General features: G+C 34.1%; 1 protein-coding gene across 1 annotated transcript; it reads right to left on the bottom strand.

Moving 5' to 3' along the window:
* Nucleotides 1-3,511: 3,511 nt before the first annotated feature.
* Nucleotides 3,512-20,594, bottom strand: LOC138318903 (DNA-directed RNA polymerase II subunit RPB7). The gene is made up of 8 exons (XM_069261713.1): nt 20,510-20,594; nt 19,680-19,789; nt 19,130-19,289; nt 18,726-18,776; nt 17,084-17,149; nt 16,853-16,924; nt 15,967-16,000; nt 3,512-4,899 (listed from the first exon to the last, which is right to left on the bottom strand). Exons 1-8 carry the CDS (start codon nt 20,519-20,521, stop codon nt 4,886-4,888), a joined length of 519 nt encoding a protein of 172 aa, XP_069117814.1. The 5' UTR covers nt 20,522-20,594; the 3' UTR covers nt 3,512-4,885.
* Between the last annotated feature and the right edge of the window lie 266 nt (nt 20,595-20,860).

Raw genomic sequence — 20,860 nt, 5'->3', positions numbered from 1 at the left:
TTCTCGCCTCACTGACCTATCCACTGAAGAGACTCGGCATATCTGGTAGCTGGTACATGCAGTCCGAATCAGAGTACTCGAGATATCAGTATCCAATTCGTCGAAAGCCAAATCGACGTCTTCGATGTCGATGAGCTCATGTGACACTGCATTACCAGTGTTGTTCTAGCCTTTTATGACCCATCCATGACCAGAGTTCATATCAGGAACAACAGGTTCAGGGATGTGGGATCTCTTTCAGATTCTAACATATCGTACGTATATGCTGTTTCAGACTTCTCCGGCATAATGGAAATTACACCAGATGCACATTCTTCCAATGGTGGAATTGGTTCTCTTTAGCACATAACTCCATAATTCGTATGAAGTACTATTCATCAATCTTGTGGACCCTCGTGCAACCATAAATGGCACTGGTGATATCATCGAGGTCATTAATGAGGGCATAAATGTTAAATGTTTTTCATTGGTCTGACTTTTCCCACTCCATTGAAGGTGCTGGTTGTGTCACATCTGGTGTATGCGCAAAGAGACCATTGAAGACTCTCCAGTAAAAAGTTCTCTAAAGTGCTTTCCAGACTTGGCAAAGAGTGAAACTTCACTGCAGACCTCATTTATGACCTCAAAGAATCCACCTGTGCCACCTATGGTCACTGAGGTTCACAAGAATTAGGAATTGTGCTTCATACGAATTAAGGAGAACCAACTCAACCCTCCGCAGAATGTTGATCTGGTGTCTTTTCCATCATGCCGGGGAAGTCTGGAACATCATATACGATATGTGAATCTAGGTGAAACTAGGTTGGAAACAGGAAGAGCTCCCACATCCCTGAAGCCGATGTTTCTGATCTTAACTCTGACCATGGACAGTTGACAAGTTAGAACCACGATGGTAACCCGGTAATGTAATGTCACATCAGGTCACCGAGGTCGAAGACGACACTCTGGCGAGAAAGCACGCACAACGAAAATGATTAGCATTAAGAACTAGTGAAAGAAATATGTGACACTGTAGTAACCATCTTATATCTTGCGTTATACACGGGAAATAAACAATGGATGTGCTCTTTCTAAAAGACACAATATGTTTCGAAAAGTTTCATGGTATTTACGGAACTTTAATTTGATACCCCTATAGCTATTAGTTAGCGTTTTGCTGTAATAATTCAATTTGAGAGGCTACTAGTCTACAAAATTTCGAGCATGAAAATGGATTATTTTGAAGTCCCACTTAGATATTCAGCCAACTTTAAATTCAAATTTGTTAAGATATAAATCGTCAATAGCCAATGTTATATTCAGTCATATGCCGCATCCGGTGATGTTTTGTAAACCAAATGATGGTATAACAAATCTCTGTTGCATTTCTATATATTTTTGTTGTTGTTGTTTTAACAGATTGATAAGAGGTCAAATAACTGATTGTGAATAACAATTTGTTGTTGGGAAACAATTTTGCTGCGTCAAGCCAAATATGAAAAAATGCTGAAAAATTACAATTTTTGAGCTTAAAATATTATTTTTTCATTTCCTGCGTTCAAATCACTACATATATTGGCTTATTTGGTCATGACATGTATTTGTTGTTCTATTGTGGTCATTTTGATACCTCATTTGTCTACTTCAGTTGAAAAATGCTAATGTTATGACTATTTTTCATTTTTCAGTGAAATTCGAGATGGTGGCCATCTTGATGACGTCATAACCGGAAATTATACGATGTTAACATTTGTTTTGGTTGTTTTTTGTTGCTTAAACTGATTGACAAGTGGTCAAAAACTTATTAGAAATAATAGATTGCTGTTGGGTAACATTTTTGCTGCGTCAAACAAAATATGAAAAATTTGCTGAAAAATCACCATTTTTGAGCTTTAAATCCGATTTTTTCATTTCCTGCGTAGAAATCACTACATATCTTGGATTTTTTTGGTCCTGATATGTATTTGTTGTTCTATTGTGATCATTTTGATACCTCATTTGTCTACTTCGGTTGAAAAATGTTAATGTTATGACTATTTTTCAATTTTTAGTGAAATTCGAGATGGCAGCCATCTTGATGACGTCATAACCGGAAGTTCATCCCAACTTATGCAATGTTAACATTTGGATTTGTGATCAGTGGGTCATAAGGGTTCAGAAAAATATTGGTTCGGAGGTTTGGGGGGGGGGTGCATGTGGGACCCTCCTAGCCCATGGCCTACACAAGATTGAATATAGCCCATGATGCCAGCATTCAGAAGATATAAAAAATTCTCACGATTTTTCAATGCAGGTTCGATCTCTGCATGGTCAGAAACGGAAAAAAAAGATATAGAAGGCGACCAATAATAACGTAATCATTCCTAGTACAGGACATGTAAAAATGTACCTCAGGGGGAACTGTAAATTATAAAACGATCGCATAATGGTTTTGGAACAAAAACTGTTTTCGTGGAATGAGTTAAAAGCCTTTACAAATCAAGCTTGATTTCCAAATAGTGTCCTTAAAATTATTTCACAATACTCAAACTGTTTACAGAAAAAAACCCATTAAAAATCTGTTTAAAAATCCCCGCAATATTAAGCCAAAATATCTGTTAACAAAAAACTAGTGTCAATCTCGGAATTAATCTTCCGGTTTCAAATCAATTTTTGAAAAAAAATAAAAACCATAATTATTTGTTGGATAACCAAGCAATCATATCCTTTGGGTATGGCGTTACTAAAAACACAAATCATCGTAATAACAAACCAATCAGGAGCCACAAATAACCGACAGGTTTCTAAACATATCACGAATCTGCCGATGACGACATATGGTATCCGATACATAGATGTACATTAATCTTTATCCGTCCAATTTGCATTAAAACATAGTGAACCAAAAGCAGCACGTTAAATAATACACACAACTTACACATTCAAAGGTTATCGATAATTTACAATGTCGGTAGTAATTCGTCCAAGCTACCATACAAAAAGCATCTTCGGCCCATTCTTCCTAGTCTCCGCGGTATTTCCAATGTATAGCATAATGGAGAAACAATCTTAGTACTAAGCCTTGAATACAAAATAAAGGCTGCAGTACTTTTGCTTTTCTGTTCCTTCCCGTTCAAATAAATATTTTATGCTACCTTCCATCACGCAATTGAGTGATCCAACCTGGGGTTGACCTAGATTTTAAGGTATGTGTCGTTATGACCCAGAAAACGGTTACTAGAAGACCAGCACTATATGTTTATGTTTCTCCGTACATATCCCTCTTTGTCCTCACTTGATCAATTTCGGTTTCTATATATTTTCTCTCGTTGTTATTCGTGTTCCTTAAACGTGATATTTGAAAATGGATAACATAAATATTTATTTTTTATGAAATCGTGAGAATTGCCATGACGTTTCAATCATGATGGCTGTTAATTTGCTTAACGAGAATATCCGACAAATATTCAATGTTGATCTTAAGAAGTCATAATCACGAAAACATACATACCTGGCATCTCTCGTCGTATACACTTTAAAACAAAACACCAAGTAATAACTACGAATTGTTTATTCGTAAAGAATAAATTTACATTTACAATACATATAATAAACATACATTCAACATAATAAAAGTATAAACTTACGCTCACACTTTAAACAATGGACACCAGCACTCCACTAGCGACAATTAAATTTTAAGTTTTAATTGCCTATACAACATTTTTCGTCAATATCTCACTCTTGTCGTTTTTCAAGTTTTTTGACAAAGCCATTCTGACAGTTTATTAGATAACAGTAGATATCCGTGATGTTATACAAAAGACTGGTTATAAGCTTTCGGACACGTCATAGTTTACTATATATTTCATGCAGTTTGACAGATTTTTCGCGGGTTCATTTTCCAACGAATTTTCCTTAACTTCGCATGAACGCCGAAAAATATTTGCAGATTCCGTAGATTATTTTAAGATATAGGTTATGACACATTTTATTTTTTATTTTGCCAGTGCAATTATAATGAAAGAATAAATTGGTTTTGTCACAAAATCATAATTAAGAAGAACTATTGCAAATATACTCAAAGAGAGTTTTCAACACACTTTTGCAATTATAAGAAAATCTGGTTAAAAAGAAATACTATGATAACACATTGAATATTTTATCAAAATACTTGAATATTTAGTAAAAATATGTCCGAATATACGCGTCCGGTCTCTGAATGTTTTTATGTGCGATCGATACTGAAATTTGCACATGTCAACTGTAATTCTTCTTTAATATAAATGTGGTAACTGTTGATCCAAATAGATGACACACAATAATCAGTAAATTCATGACGACTACCCACCCCCATCCCCCACCCTCCAATACCCAGTGAGATGTAACAAATATGAAAATTGCCACTTTTTTTCAAATGCAGGTTAAGTGGTAGTAATGTGTTATCTCAGCAAAAGTTTAATGGCATAAAGATGATAAAGAAATATGTCAATTTTAAATCCATCTTCGAAGAAAATGTGGTGATCGATTGTCTCTCGTGTCATAGATCCGTCTACATTGTAGATGTTGCCGAGTGTCACGTGCCAACCTATGATCATTATATAGTGAAAATGTAATAAGTATCACGTGCCAATCGCACACACATGTATGATGTAAGAAATGACATATGTCCATCTTAGATGGGTATGGTGAATGATAACTGATATCAAATCCGTGATATCAGTGAACTGAATGACACGTGTCAACCCGAAATCCAATTTTTGATGTAGATGTGATGCGCGTCACTTTCAGATTCCTCCCTCGTATAGATGTGATAAATGACAAATTTGGTCCTCGATCTCTCTCACTCACTCTTGTGTAGATAATGAATCTAGTGACAGTGCCCAGTGATGAAAATGATGACGAGAGCTGGAGACAGCTGTCCAGATTAGCTCACCAGGCCTATAAAATACAAAGTAAACATTAGCTCACCAGGCCTATAAAATACAAAGTAAACATTAGCTCAACAGTCCTATAAAATACAAAGTAAACATTAGCTCATCAGTCCTATAAAATACAAAGTAACCGTTTAGCTCACCAGGCCTACAAAATACAAAAATACAAAGTAAACATTAGCTCATCAGTCCTATAAATACAAATTAAACAAAGTTAATACATATTCCTTTCTTATCAATAATGTTTACGTTGAACTGAAGTATTGCGTCTGGTACTCCCTTGGAATACGAAGAGGTGTAATCTACTAGAAATAGTATCTCTATCTGGTTTCTGAAATGCAAAAGTACAATTAGTTTATGATAGTATATTTAACATTTACTTGTCACTTCTACTATATAAACTAACCAAGTCAAAGTGAAGTATATGACGGTATAACTGACACTATGCCGTCACTAATGTTGATGTGGTGAGGTCAACTGATCACCGTCAAAATGGCTGTTCCATTTTGTGGATTAAAACGTCGTTGACAAACAGTTTTCCTGGTATAGCGTAAACAATTTTAATACAGAGATCCTAAAATGAGTTGATAATGTAAATATAAGCATTAAACTATCTTCCTATGGCATCTATATAGACCATAGATGCCATAGGAGATAGTTTAATGCTTACATAAACACCTAATTCATAAAATACTCTTTCGTTCAAATAACACAAAAGATGCGTGTTTTCATGTTTATAAATCTTTTAAAATGTCTTGTACAGGCATTATTTCATTTCGAGAATTGCACAACACTGGAATGTTTAGCCGAGAATTTTGTATCTCACAATTGTTTAAATGAATTTTATCTTAAAAGAGCATGTTTATGTTTTTTATAACTCTGCAAATTTCATAAAACAGTGAACCACGTCTTTCATCATATCCCCTAAACATATTAATATATAAATACCTAATGACGGACAGAAGTCAAGGCCACAACAAGGTCAGACTCTAGCTTATAATCAAAGTTTCTTAACATGCTCGGTATACAGATGTGTAATGATAGCGATGTACGCCATCTGGTCAGCCTGAGATCTGTATCTTTATAGGCACGTGTCATTAATCAGTAATATCTGGCACCCTCAGCCCTAACATTGTCTAAACACTTTCTCGGTGTACTTTACTGGTCACAGGCAGATGTTTCTATATCTGTCTTCTGTTTTTATGAAATTTCTCCATTCCATCTGTGGTATGCATGTCTCTTATCTCGTCCATGAGGAAAATGATAAAACTGGTAATTGTCTTTAGTAGAATGCGACGTATAGACATAGCGTAAAATATAGTTCTCAATATAAAAAAAACCTTTAACCAACAGCCTCTAACAAAACCCATTCTAACACGCCCAACTGAATGCATATTTCAGGATCCACTAACACAAACTAGACTAAGTCAACCCTCAATCGCCTGATCTCCAAAAGTCACCCTTTGACCAAATCAGCTCTTCTTTACTTTTTTTTATTTCTTTACATCAAGAAAGTGTGGTTAATCCTGCTAAACTACAACGTTAACTTCATTCTTTATCTGGCTCCTTTTTGGTACTGAATGTGGTTCTGTACAGATAGCTTTCCAGCAAGCCATGTGGTGCTAACATGTCCTTCTTTAAGTGCCAAGAGAAAGAGTCTATTGCCTTAATGTCCTGGCCAAACATCGTCTCAATCAATTGTGTAGCCAGTAGAAACAAATTAGATTGTACTAACTCTAATTCTCATGATTAGATAAATAAGAGGAGCAATACGCTCGTCCCAACATCTTTTAACTGGATTAAATGAAAGAAGTTTCGCCTATCTATGCCAATTGATCCCAAGGATTTCCTCTCAAACGTTGTCGCCACCCCTTCAGACATACTTATATCGGTATCCATAAAAGGTAGAGAGATTCCATTCATAGGAAAATAGGGGAAGGTAGGATTTGATTGATTATGTGGATTCAGATGACGTCATTTGGCTTCCAGCATAAACCAATCACAATAAAACATTTTATGGTAAACAATTTATTTGATGTTTTTCAACTAAGAATTTGAGTTATTAAACAGCAAAATAAATTAGTTGGAATTACGTTCTAATAAGAAACTAGAACGAATATACGTACCCGGCCTACTATACTTTTCGGCCGGGTACGAATTGGTCCCTATGTGTCGTAGTGGAGCACTGCCTCCGAAAATCACTCGGGCATAGTCTTCTATACTTTTTGTAGGTTTCCAATTATGTTATGCGTATACATGCATTTACATATTATTTTTGTCCAAAACAAGCATAACTACCATTCTTAATATCTACCGTACCGCTCACAAGACGTCAAATTCACAATTTGTGGACTTGCCGTATAAATTCTCTTCAGAAAGACCTTCATATGTATTATGTAAAAAAAATAATGCCTCGATGAGAATTCGATATTTTATGTGGTTCAGTTTTATTGCCTAGTAGGTAAGCGATATCAAACAAGTACGATAAAAATGCAAACAAACGTTTTATAATGGTTTGCATAATCATTACTTTGCTCCATTAGCAGTAATAGGCACCAATTGTAGCTCTAAAGACGACACCATTTTCTGTCAAAAAGTCTTTTGAGCTACAATATTGCAGCTAATAAGAAACAGCAATGCTGCAAGATTTTAATAGTATTTCTAGTGTTGTGTCCAGCTACCTGAATCTGCGTGACAGGCTGCACAAAAGTTATGACAGAACCCACTAATAAATATGCTATATATAGGCTTTTTATCGACAGAACACCTGCAGTCAGTCTCTCACCAATATATCCAAGACGTTCTGACCAAGCCGTGGCCAACTGTAGCCCTATATAGTCCACGGTTCTATATCTAGTGTTTTATGATGGTAAAGTTCATACCAAAATCCATATCAGTTACCATAAATATCACAAATCTGCTGCCTTTTACGTCTAAAACAGTATCAGTAGTATAACTTTCCATAAATCATAGTTACAGAACCAAAGGCGTGATTCTTGCTGGCTATTTAGGATCTCACATCAGTTAGCAAACGGACCCTACACCTAAACGGGATCTTATTAAGAAGCTCGTTTTAATTAATGGCAGCGGTAAATAACTCCGTTTAATATTTGATTATTTGACGTGGGATGCACAGCTACCCGTATATATGTATATGTATATGCAATATCCTATGCCAGTAATTATTAGCCTCTGATCATGATCATTAGTCTGTTGTTTTTTTTTGTTTTTTTTTGTTCCATTATTTTATGGTCTTGGTATCCCTCAATTTTGACTACTATGCCAATTCTCAGTTGTTCTTTCATGTGTTTTACGTGTATTATATGTATTTAAGCTCTTAAAATAACAGTTTAGTATTAGTTTTAACCTAAAGACCCTATCTTATTTTCATTTGTTTAATTTTTTTAATATATTTCTGGTCATAAGATATCACCTTTTCACTGTTTTCTATAATCATTATAACACTATTTTACGATCTCCCATTCACTTCTTTTACTATATTCCTGTATCCAATACCACATTACATAACTGCTTCAGTATCCAATGCTACACTGTACCACTGGTTTTAATATCAAATGCTACAATGTACAACTGTTTCAGTATCAAATACTACATTGTATAACTGTTTCAATATCCAATACCACAATATATAACTGTGTAAATATCCAATACCACATTGTACAACTGTTTCAGTATCCAATGCTACATTGTACAGTACAACTGTTTCAATATTCAATACCTGATTGTACAACAGTTTCAGTATCCTATGCTATATTGTATAGTATAACTGTTTCAATATTCAATACCACATTGTACAACTGTATCAGTATCCTATACTACATTGTATAACTGTTTCATATCGAATACCACAATATATAACTGTTTCAGTATCCAATGCTACATTGTACAGTACAACTGTTTCAATATTCAATACCAGATTGTACAACTGTTTCAGTATCCAACTGTATACTACATTGTATAACATGTTAACTGTTTCATATCGAATTACCACAATATATAACTGTTTCAGTATCCAATGCTACATTGTACAAACGTTTCAATTCAACATCCAATACATGTACATTGATACATAACTGTTTCAGTATCCAATGCTACATTGTACAGTACAACTGTTTCAATATTCAATACCAGATTGTACAACTGTTTCAGTATCCTATGCTATATTGTATAACTGTTTCATATCGAATACCACAATATATAACTGTTTCAGTATCCAATGCTACATTGTACAAACGTTTCAACATCCAATACCACATTGTACAAATGTTTCAGTATCCAATACTACATTGTACAGTACAACTGTTTCAATATTCAATACCACATTGTACAAATGTTTCAGTATCCAATACTACATTGTACAGTACAACTGTTTCAATATTCAATACCAGATTGTACAACTGTTTCAGTATCCTATGCTATATTGTATAACTGTTTCATATCGAATACCACAATATATAACTGTTTCAGTATCCAATGCTACATTGTACAAACGTTTCAACATCCAATACCACATTGTACAAATGTTTCAGTATCCCATACTACATTGTATAACTGTTTCATAGCGAATACTACATTATATCACTGTTTCAGTATCCAATGCTACATTGTCACAACTGTTTCAACATCCAATACCACATTGTACAAATGTTTCAGTATCCAATGCTACATTGTATAACTGTTTCTGTATCCTACGCTATATTGTATGAATTATTATACACCAGACTATTTGCTATACAACGGGAACACCGTTCCCTAAAGCTGTCATTTGGTATCAAACCCCATACAATCACACTGCTGACATATTCTCACAAAGAACTCCATTAAGATATTTTTCATTCATGTATTCTGACATGCAAATACATGTTAGCCATTTATTCCTGGGTATCTAAGTCATCACTTCCAATGAATACCGTCCAAACCAATCACTCTATGCCAAGATTCTCGGGAGCCATGTTCATTAGCCAATTTCGTGGAAATTCTGGACACATGCCTGTTATTCTGGTATCGATCTACCGAGGAGTAAACTTCCTATAACCCTGACCTCAGCAATCAACACGAAAAAAGACATCAAGTGTGCTCTTTAAAAATGATAATAGAGTGAATACAGTGTCATGGAGTAGAATTAATCTCTGGTGTACATAGTTTGATGGCATCTAACTTTTAACTGATTTACAACAAGAATTGGGGTACATATCATGCCGTTTCCACGTGATCCTGACCTTTTACAATTTTTATAAAGGATTCATCTAGGCAGCAATCACTATGTAATTTATCTGGCCGTTCACTCTAGATTCACTCTAAACTATATTTTATTATGTACAATTTCTAATCCATAAAATTATGATTTATCAAGGAAACCTTCTTAATTATTTATGAGTTCTTTATATGGTTCTTTTTGTATACCATATCCCAGACCTCTTGAGATTTATCGTAATCTCTCCGGGTACACTTTAAAAGTTTAATGTATAGAGATTGATCCTTACACTAATTTAGAACTAAGACGATGTCAAAAGTACAATTAATATAGAATGTTGCTACATTAAAATTATATCTACATGGAACTATTTTACTCTTTGTACATGTAAATGGACAATCATTCTAGATAGCAGGTATGAAATGTATGGTTCCATTCATACTAACAGTACAGGTTTTGTGTCATCCGGAAGAAAACCATCCTAGGCGGCAATTTGTCTTTGTCCATGAACAAGACACTTATCCCTAGTATGTGTACTCTCTGTGACTTATGTGACAGATCTATTTCATGTTATGTTCGGTGATGCAACGTTCGGTGTTTAGCCTCCTGCTGGTGAACCAGAGGGACTACAGTGTGGTCTTCGTCTGTCTGTCTGTATGTCTGTCTGTCGAGCTGGTGATTTCCAGACGATAACTTACAGGTGAACGGATTGCGTGTGTAGCCAATCAAAATGTCAACTACGAAGGTTATTGTTGTTAAAGATAGCATTTTTCACTGGATGTCCAGACGATAGATGTTTTTTTTTTTAATCTTTATACATAAAATCGCTAGGAAATACGAGGTAACTACCGGGTATAAATATTGCTCAAATAGAATTTTCTGTCAAATACTGGTCTCAGATAAAAATCGAGTAATGATAAATGGATTATGGATTTGGTTGAAATTTCAAACAATGTTGGATTACTAACCTTTACAGACTGATACTTCTTTTGGAGTCAAAATGTTAACTACAAAGGTCACTATTGCTAAAAAAAAGTTGGGTTTTTTTGTGAAATACGACCTCCAGAAAATAGCTTAAGAAAGTGTAAATTTAATTTGTTCAAACTCCTTGTGTTGTTAGGTTGTGTTGTAGCACAAGGACGTAGCAACTTAATTTTATGTATCTTAAGCAATTAAGTGTTTCCTGGTTATCAGGTCAAGGTTGCAAAACATATTTGGTAAATTGTAGCATTTCACATCGTATCATAACATAAGGTCTTTTAAGAATACTACTGGGTAGTAACTTTTTCGTGCAAATCTTATGCAGTTTTGCAAAATATTACAAACCTAGTACAATTAAAACAGATACTGATATAATGTGGACACTATACCAATGCCATATTCAGATCTGTATACACTATCATAAGACTGGTCCGTGTTGAAACCTCATCATTCCAAATACAAATATTCATACCCTGATTTACGTACAGCCATGTGTTAGAAATTGTCTGTTTGTTGGTCAGAATTAGCACAGCTACAGAATTCTGAGCTGTAACAAAAACTATAGACTTTATGCTGTATGCCAGTATATCACATGTGTACCTAATGTAAGGTTTATCATGAAATCAAAATCCAACATGGTTTCATTTCCTGATCTAGTATCTGACCAAGTATACACCTATAGATAGTCTTCTAATATCATTGCCAGAATTTCTACCAGATTTAAGTGTAATCTGATACAGTACAAGAGAAGGAATTCATAATGTGAACAACTATTAAATACCATGAAGTTCCTAAAGCAGTTTCTTTTCAAGATATCAAAGACGTGTACATACAATACACATACACTGTACCTGCACACCGACATTACTAAATGAAAAAAAATATCTATTAGCTTCGCTTTTTCTGTACCAGGATCCATGCTTCAATCACAGGCGTTTGGTTCAATAGACATTTTTCTCTCTATATATATGTAATTCATTACATTTATAATTATACAGAAAAAAAATGTCTATAGTTTAGAGCCAAACTCATGTACTTCAACACTAATGACATGGTCTTACACATATGTGATAGGTGACACTGACCAAGCTATATATATGTGATATGTGACACTAATCACAACTATATATATGTGATAGTTGACACTTACCACAGGTATATGTGATAGGTGACACTGACAAAAGGTATATATATGTGATAGGTGACACTGACCACAGATATATATATCTGATAGTTGACACTTACCACAGGTATATGTGATAGGCGACACTGACAAAAGGTATATATATGTGATAGGTGACACTGACCACAGTATATATGTATGATAGGTGACTCTTACCAAAGGTATACATATGTGATAGGTGACACTGACTACAGCTATCTAAATGTGATATGTGATAGATGACACTGACCACAGGTATACATATGTGATAGATGACACTGACCACAGCTGTATGTATGTGATAAATGACACTGACCACGGGTATATATATATGATAGATGACACTGACCACAGGTATATATGTGATAGTGACACTGACCACACAGGTATATATGTGATAGGTGACACTGACCACAGATATTAATATGTGATAAGTGACACTGACCACAGATATATAATATGTGATAATGACACTGACCACGGGTATATATATATATATATATGATAGGTGACACTGACCACAGGTATATACATAGTGATAGGTGACACTGACCACAGGTATATATGTGATAGGTGACACTGACCACAGGTATATAAATTTGGTAGGTGACACTGACCACATATATATATGTGATAGTGACACTGACCACAGGTATAAATATTGGTAGGTTATACTGACCACAATATATATGTATAGTTGACACTGACCACAGGTATATATATGTGATAGGTGACACTGACCACAGGTATATAAATGTGATAGGTGACACTGACCACACTATATATATGTGATAGGTGACACTGACCACAGTATATATATGTGATAGGTGACACTGACCACAGTATATATATATGATAAATGACACTGACCACAGGTATATATATGTGATAGGTGACACTGACCACAGGTATATGTGATAGGTGACACTGACCACAGATATATATATATGTGATAGGTGACACTGACCACAGATATATATATATATATGTGATAGGTGACACTGACCACAGGTATATATATGTGATAGGTGACACTGACCACAGGTATATATATGTGATAAGTGACACTGACCACAGATATATATATGTGATAGGTGACATGACAAGGATATGTGATAGTCACTGACCACAGATATATATATATGTGATAGGTGACACTGACCACAGATATATATATATATGTGATAGGTGATACTGACCACAGGTATATATATGTGATAAGTGACACTGACCACAGATATATATATGTGATAAGTGACACTGACCACAGATATATATATGTGATAAGTGCCACTGACAACAGATATATATATGTGATAAGTGACACTGACCACGGGTATATATATATATGATAGGTGACACTGACACAAGGTATACATATGTGATAGGTGACACTGACCACAGGTATATGTGATAGGTGACACTGACCACAGTATATATATGTGATAAGTGACACTGACCACAGATATATATATGTGATAAGTGACACTGACCACAGATATATATATATGTGATAAGTGACACTGACCACAGATATATATATGTGATAGGTGACACTGACCACAGCTATATATATATGATATGTGATAGATGACACTGACCACAGGTATATATGTGATAGGTGACACTGACCACAGGTATATATATGTGATAGGTGACACTGACCACAGATATATATATGTGATAGGTGACACTGACCACAGATATATATATGTGATAAGTGACACTGACCACAGATATATATATGTGATAGATGACACTGACCACAGGTATATATATATGTGATAGGATACACTGACCACAGGTATATATATGTGATAGGTGACACTGACCACAGATATATATATGTGATAGGTGACACTGACCACAGGTATATATGTGATAGGTGACACTGACCACAGATATATATATGTGATAGGTGACACTGACCACAGATATATATATGTGATAGGTGATACTGACCACAGGTATATATATGTGATAGGATACACTGACCACAGCTATATATATGTGATAGGTGATACTGACCACAGGTATATATATGTGATAGGATACACTGACCACAGGTATATATATGTGATAGGTGACACTGACCACAGTATATATATATATGTGATAGTGACACTGACCACAGTATATATATGTGATAGGTGACACTGACCACAGGTATATATATGATATGATGAGGATATATGACACTGACCACAGTATATATATGTGATAGGTGATACTGACCACAGGTATATATTGTGATAGGTGACACTGACCACATTATATATGGATAGTGAACTGACCACAGGTATATATATGTGATAGGTGACACTGACCACAGATATATATATGTGATAAGTGACACTGACCACAGATATATATATGTGATAAGTGACACTGACCACAGATATATATATGTGATAGGTGACACTGACCACAGGTATATATGTGATAGGTGACACTGACCACAGATATATATATAAGTGATAGGTGACACTGACCACAGATATATATATATGTGATAAGTGACACTGACCACAGATATATATATGTGATAAGTGACACTGACCACAGATATATATATGTGATAAGTGACACTGACCACAGATATATATATGTGATAAGTGACACTGACCACAGATATATATATATGTGATAGATGACACTGACCACAGGTATATATATATATATGACATGACACCACAGATATATATATGTGATAGGTGACACTGACCACAGATATATATATGTGATAGGATACACTGACCACAGATATATATATGTGATAGGTGACACTGACCACAGATATATATATGTGATAGGTGACACTGACCACAGATATATATATGTGATAGGTGACACTGACCACAGATATATATATGTGATAGGTGACACTGACCACAGATATATATATGTGATAGGATACACTGACCACAGATATATATATATATGTGATAGGTGACACTGACCACAGATATATATATGTGATAGGTGACACTGACCACAGATATATATATATGTGATAGGTGATACTGACCACAGATATATATATGTGATAGGTGACACTGACCACAGATATATATATGTGATAGGTGACACTGACCACAGATATATATATGTGATAGGTGACACTGACCACAGATATATATATGTGATAGGTGACACTGACCACAGATATATATATGTGATGTGATAGGTGACACTGACCACAGCTATATATATGTGATAGGTGACACTGACCACAGATATATATATGTGATAGGTGACACTGACCACAGGTATATATATGTGATAGGTGACACTGACCACAGCTATATATATGTGATAGGTGACACTGACCACAGGTATATATATGTGATAGGTGACACTGACCACAGGTATATATATGTGATAGGTGACACTGACCACAGATATATATATGTGATAGGTGACACTGACCACAGGTATATAAATGAGTACACACCATATATATATATGTGATAGGTGACACTGACCACAGCTATATATATGTGATAGGTGACACTGACCACAGCTATATATATGTGATAGGTGACACTGACCACAACTATATATATGTGATAGATGACACTGACCACAGGTATATATACCTTAGTTTTGTGCCCATGTCATCAGCACAACACTAATGAAGCATAGTGGTATAATATATAAACATAAATAAAAAAAAAATTTTGTCACCAACTGTTTGGGTAAGAAAACCCACTCACCTAAATAGTCATCCATTAGTGTCCCAATTGCAAACTGTAACAGAGAAAATACAAGATATTTACATGTACTAGGGGAGGTAACACATATTATTCAATGAGGAATCTTGCCAACCAGCATTGTACAATTATTTTTGTGTTTTTTTCTTCATACAGGAAAACTGCCATCCAAGCCTGATAAGTCTTAAAAAGATCTTTGAGATACAAACTGATTCCAAACTTCTTTTTTTAAAGATGCTTCACCGCCGACAAAGCAAAAATGATATTCATCATTTGAACAATAATTGTTGTTTAATCATGTATATATATGCCCAATTAACACAAAAAATAACATAAAATAATGTATTTTGCCTTTGGTGCATGCACAATCAACACTTCATTCCATAAAAGATAAAGTACCACAAAATTTTTTCGGGATGCAATTAATTGTTTTTCATATTTTTAACTTGAATTAAAATTAGAAGCTCAAACTTTTCAATGGTGGTAATGGTGTAAAGTAAGTAACTTTTGTAACTGTAGAAAAATACAAAATCGTCTGCTCCTGTTTTTGATAGTGAAAAATTACCATTTGTCAGCGGTGGAGCATCTTTAACTAAAACATGCACTTCCTAACTACTCAGGTAATTGGATCAATGACAAACAAAAAGTTTCAAATAGATGTAGTATTCAACAATCAAAGAGACAAAATTGAACATCATATTTCCTTTGAAGTTGCTATTGATTCAAAATAGATAATGTTATTTCCTCTTTTACACCGGTGACCTATTATTTGTAATTTAGTTAAAGCATTAAATGAATTCTGAATGTTTGCCTTATATATATACATGTATATGTGGGTTCAGCTAACATGAATCGAAACATGCTCATTTTAACAGGACAATTTACTTACAATGTCCTTGGCATCAACTCGTGTACCAACAATCTTAATTCTGATCTCATCATCTTGCTGTATGACTACATCCTGTAAAATTCAACAAAACATTTCCAGAACATGGATATCCAAAGCAAGTAAAATGGAGAATCAGGATCAAGTTTTAAAACAATATTTTTATGCTTACAAGGACATAATTATCTTTGGTAACTTCATCTATGTTAACATCGATTCATAATGTCAACTTACCTCATCTTTAGTCTTGTAACATGGTGGGTTAGAATTAGGGTCAAATTCCATATCCGCAGGAATTGACTGAAATAATGAAAACATTTAAAAAAACTAGAAATATGTCTGTTAGACATTAAATGCTCGCTAACTACTTCGGCAACGGGTGTACATACGTAGCACTATCGCTCATTATCCTTGGGAGATGGTTTATGTCCTTGATGTATTGTAATAAATAATTTTCTTTAAATTACGTCATCAGAACTATAAATGTGAAATTACACTGAACTTTGTTAATTGCGTTCTTTGTTACATAGAAGTTTATTTGTTATCTTATTGATATTGATACAATAGACTTGTTTCGCTGTTCAAAATAGTTGTCTGCTACAGCACTGTCCAGTCTCTGCACATGGTGACTTACCTGTGTCATGCTTGATTGCCTTTCTGGGTTTATCAGATTTAGAGCTCAGGAACCCGGACTGATATTGTATAATGTTTTTTTTTTATTCTGTTTCTCTTACGCTAGGCTCGGTGATTTCATAAATATTTATTAGAACCGTAGCAAATACGGTCTATGGTCACTGGGGTTAGTAAGCGATAGTACAACGTATATGTATAACTAGGACCAAGGATGATGTGAAATTAAGTAAATATAATCTGCTGAGTAACACTGTAAACGTCTTTGGCCGGTACTAAAAGTTTTCCATTTTGTCACTTTCTTTTATTGACTACATAAACCTGATTCGCAATGTATTTTTCCGGAGGTTTCCAAAGTCAATCAGATGCTTAGAATATCGTGACCGGTGCAAGAGTTTGTATGATACGCCACTTGAAGTTTACACAAAACGAATGTGTTTAGCACTGTTTAATGTCACTGTTGTTGATTTATAGAAGAACATCGTGACATGTATATCTTATTTTTGAAAGGTTGATGTCACTAAATCACGGCGAAATCTATTAAACCCTGATTATCTAAATTTTTTGTTTTTATTAACCTTTTAATCACAATCAAATTCATTTTGAATTCATTATTGGAATCATATGCAATGCATAAATAATCATGTGAATTATCTACAGTATGAAGGTCTAGGCAAAAATTAACTAACAACAGTATGATAGTCTAGGCAAGAATTAACTAACAACAGTATGAAGGTCTTGGCAAGAATTAACTAACAACAGTATGATGGTCTTGGCAAGAATTAACGAACAACAGTATGAAGGTCTTGGCAAGAATTAACTAACAACAGTATGAAGGTCTTGGCAAGAATTAACTAACAACGGTATGAAGGTCTAGGCAAGAATTAACTAACAACAGTATGAAGGTCTAGGCAAGAATTAATTATATAACTAACAACAGTATGATGGTCTTGGCAAGAATTAACGAACAACAGCATGAAGGTCTAGGCAAGAATTAACTAACAACAGTATGAAGGTCTAGGCAAGAATTAATTATATAACTAACAACAGTATGAAGGTCTAGGCAAGAATTAATTATATAACTAACAACAGTATGAAGGTCTAGGCAAGAATTAATTATATAACTAACAACAGTATGAAGGTCTAGGCAAGAATTAAGTAACAACAGTATGAAGGTCTAGGCAAGAATTAATTATATAACTAACAACAGTATGATGGTCTAAACAAGAAGGAAGTATTTACTTACATGTCGAGATATAAAGCAGGACAGCGGACCAATTTCTGTAAACAATCCAACCTGAAAAAGTAAAAGATAACAGTTGAAAAGATAATGGAAGTGCCATGATCATTTTATTTTACACAGAGATTCGTTCAGTATTGATTAAATAGTGGTAATTGTCATGGTAGCTAGAAGTTTGTCTTTATCCTCTTTTAAATATGATGAATGTTTCAAAACATATAATTTTCTTAGATTGCTCTGCACGCTGTATTTCTTTTTTATTCATTTCTTGCTTGTTTATTTTATTTCCAAAACCTTTTTTAATCAAGAATTCTACTTTCTAGATTTATAAGATGTACAAGTACATTCATGATTTCTTTTGTTTATTTTATCATCTTTAAAATCTTTTCAGTTTACATATCTATAAATACCTTGTTGACCTGAGTGACAACAGCATCTAACACTTCTCCTTTGAATGGTCTAAACACAATGGCCTTGTACTTGACAGGATAGACCACAAACCCTCGACTTGGCTGGATCAAACCTGCACCTATGTTGTCAATGGTGGTAACTGCTATAACAAACCCATACCTGTCAAGAGGAGAAACAGAATCTTATAATTATGAGAATCATATACTGATATTTAAAACAAATATAAATACAGAGACACTCATAGACTTATAATGTCATGATTGATCTAGATCTGTAGACTAGTGATATTGTATTATTTACTGATGAAAGTAACTAGTATATAGCACTAAAAAATGACTATCAACAACAGACCTGGATCTTATTTGCACTTAACCAACAATCTGAATGGACTTTGATAGAGTTTATAATTATATATATATGTTTCCTGGGTATTTTACAACAGTGGTTTACATTTAAGAAAAAATTGCCATGCATGGAAATGGAGTTTTGAATTCTGTATAAGTGCACAAGATTACTGTATGATTAATTCATTGATTGGGACACACTTACTTTCCAGTGCAGGTTCCTTCAACTTCTGTAAATAACTTCTGTTTGACTATATTCAGTAGATTTGGTCCAAAGTATCTTGGATGGAGAAGAATTTCATGCTCTAGAGACACCTAGAAAAGTTAAACAGATTTTTTATCAATACAGATATACCAATACATACTTCTGTACACATGTATCTTAAGTATTTTGTACATGAATACATGATGTACAGTACTATTATTGTATATACCATAGTTTGGTAGGGCAAGCACACTGTCATATTCATCAGTCAATCACATGGGATGGTACCTGGTATGAAGAGTGGAATTCTCAAAAACCTGTTTTGAATTTTACATTAATTTATGCAACATTGGTTATACATATCATCTTAGTATTTCAATTACATTTTGATTTATATACAGTCTGTTTTTTGAGAGGAACAAATGTCTTGAGTATTAATATAAAACAATCGTTTTCATATCTTGCACTGTCTTTGACTGTTTGAGTTTAGCAGACAAGTATACAGTAGATGTATTCCTTATTGAAAGTAGAGACATCTATCAAACGTCCGAATAAAAAAAGTCTCGAGGAGGAATTTAAGAAGATGTACTAAAAACTTTGGCAAGATACTTTACCTTAGTACATGTATGTGAGGGAAATAAAATTTCCACACTAACGTAGGCCTACCAGCTTACTGTACACTATTTTGAAATTAATGTTAATTGAATACTCAACATTTCCTCTTAATTATCTTTAACTGATCGTTTGAAATGAATTCAAATTTTGTGCAATATTTCACATGTACACCGACACCTAATCACATAAAGCCTTTTAAAACATAACAAACATACGTGGTAAAACATCGTGTCGGCAAAATCCTTGGTTCCAAAACTCAACCGGAAGTAGAGAGTTATTCCCCGCTACCAACAAGTAATAAAATCGTACGCAACAGCAAAGTCGATGTGTACCCTAATCATATGGGAAGTAACGTGTAAAAGTACATAAATGTTTCGAAAATTCTACATTCGTTGTAGTTTAAATACTGAAAATATAAAGAAATAGAATGTTTTACCATTCATGAATATAAAATTTAATTCAAAAATACAAATGATATCTTATAGTCCAGATATTAAACATTTGGTAAAGCTATTAAAGATCATGTGTATATGTATGTAAAAGATAAACCATGTATGTAATATTTA

Source organism: Argopecten irradians, chromosome 3, assembly GCF_041381155.1.
Source record: "Argopecten irradians isolate NY chromosome 3, Ai_NY, whole genome shotgun sequence".
In the NCBI taxonomy this organism is placed as follows: domain Eukaryota; kingdom Metazoa; phylum Mollusca; class Bivalvia; order Pectinida; family Pectinidae; genus Argopecten; species Argopecten irradians.
The sequence above is the reverse complement of the archived record's forward strand: the minus strand, read 5'-3'. Positions and strand labels throughout refer to the sequence as shown.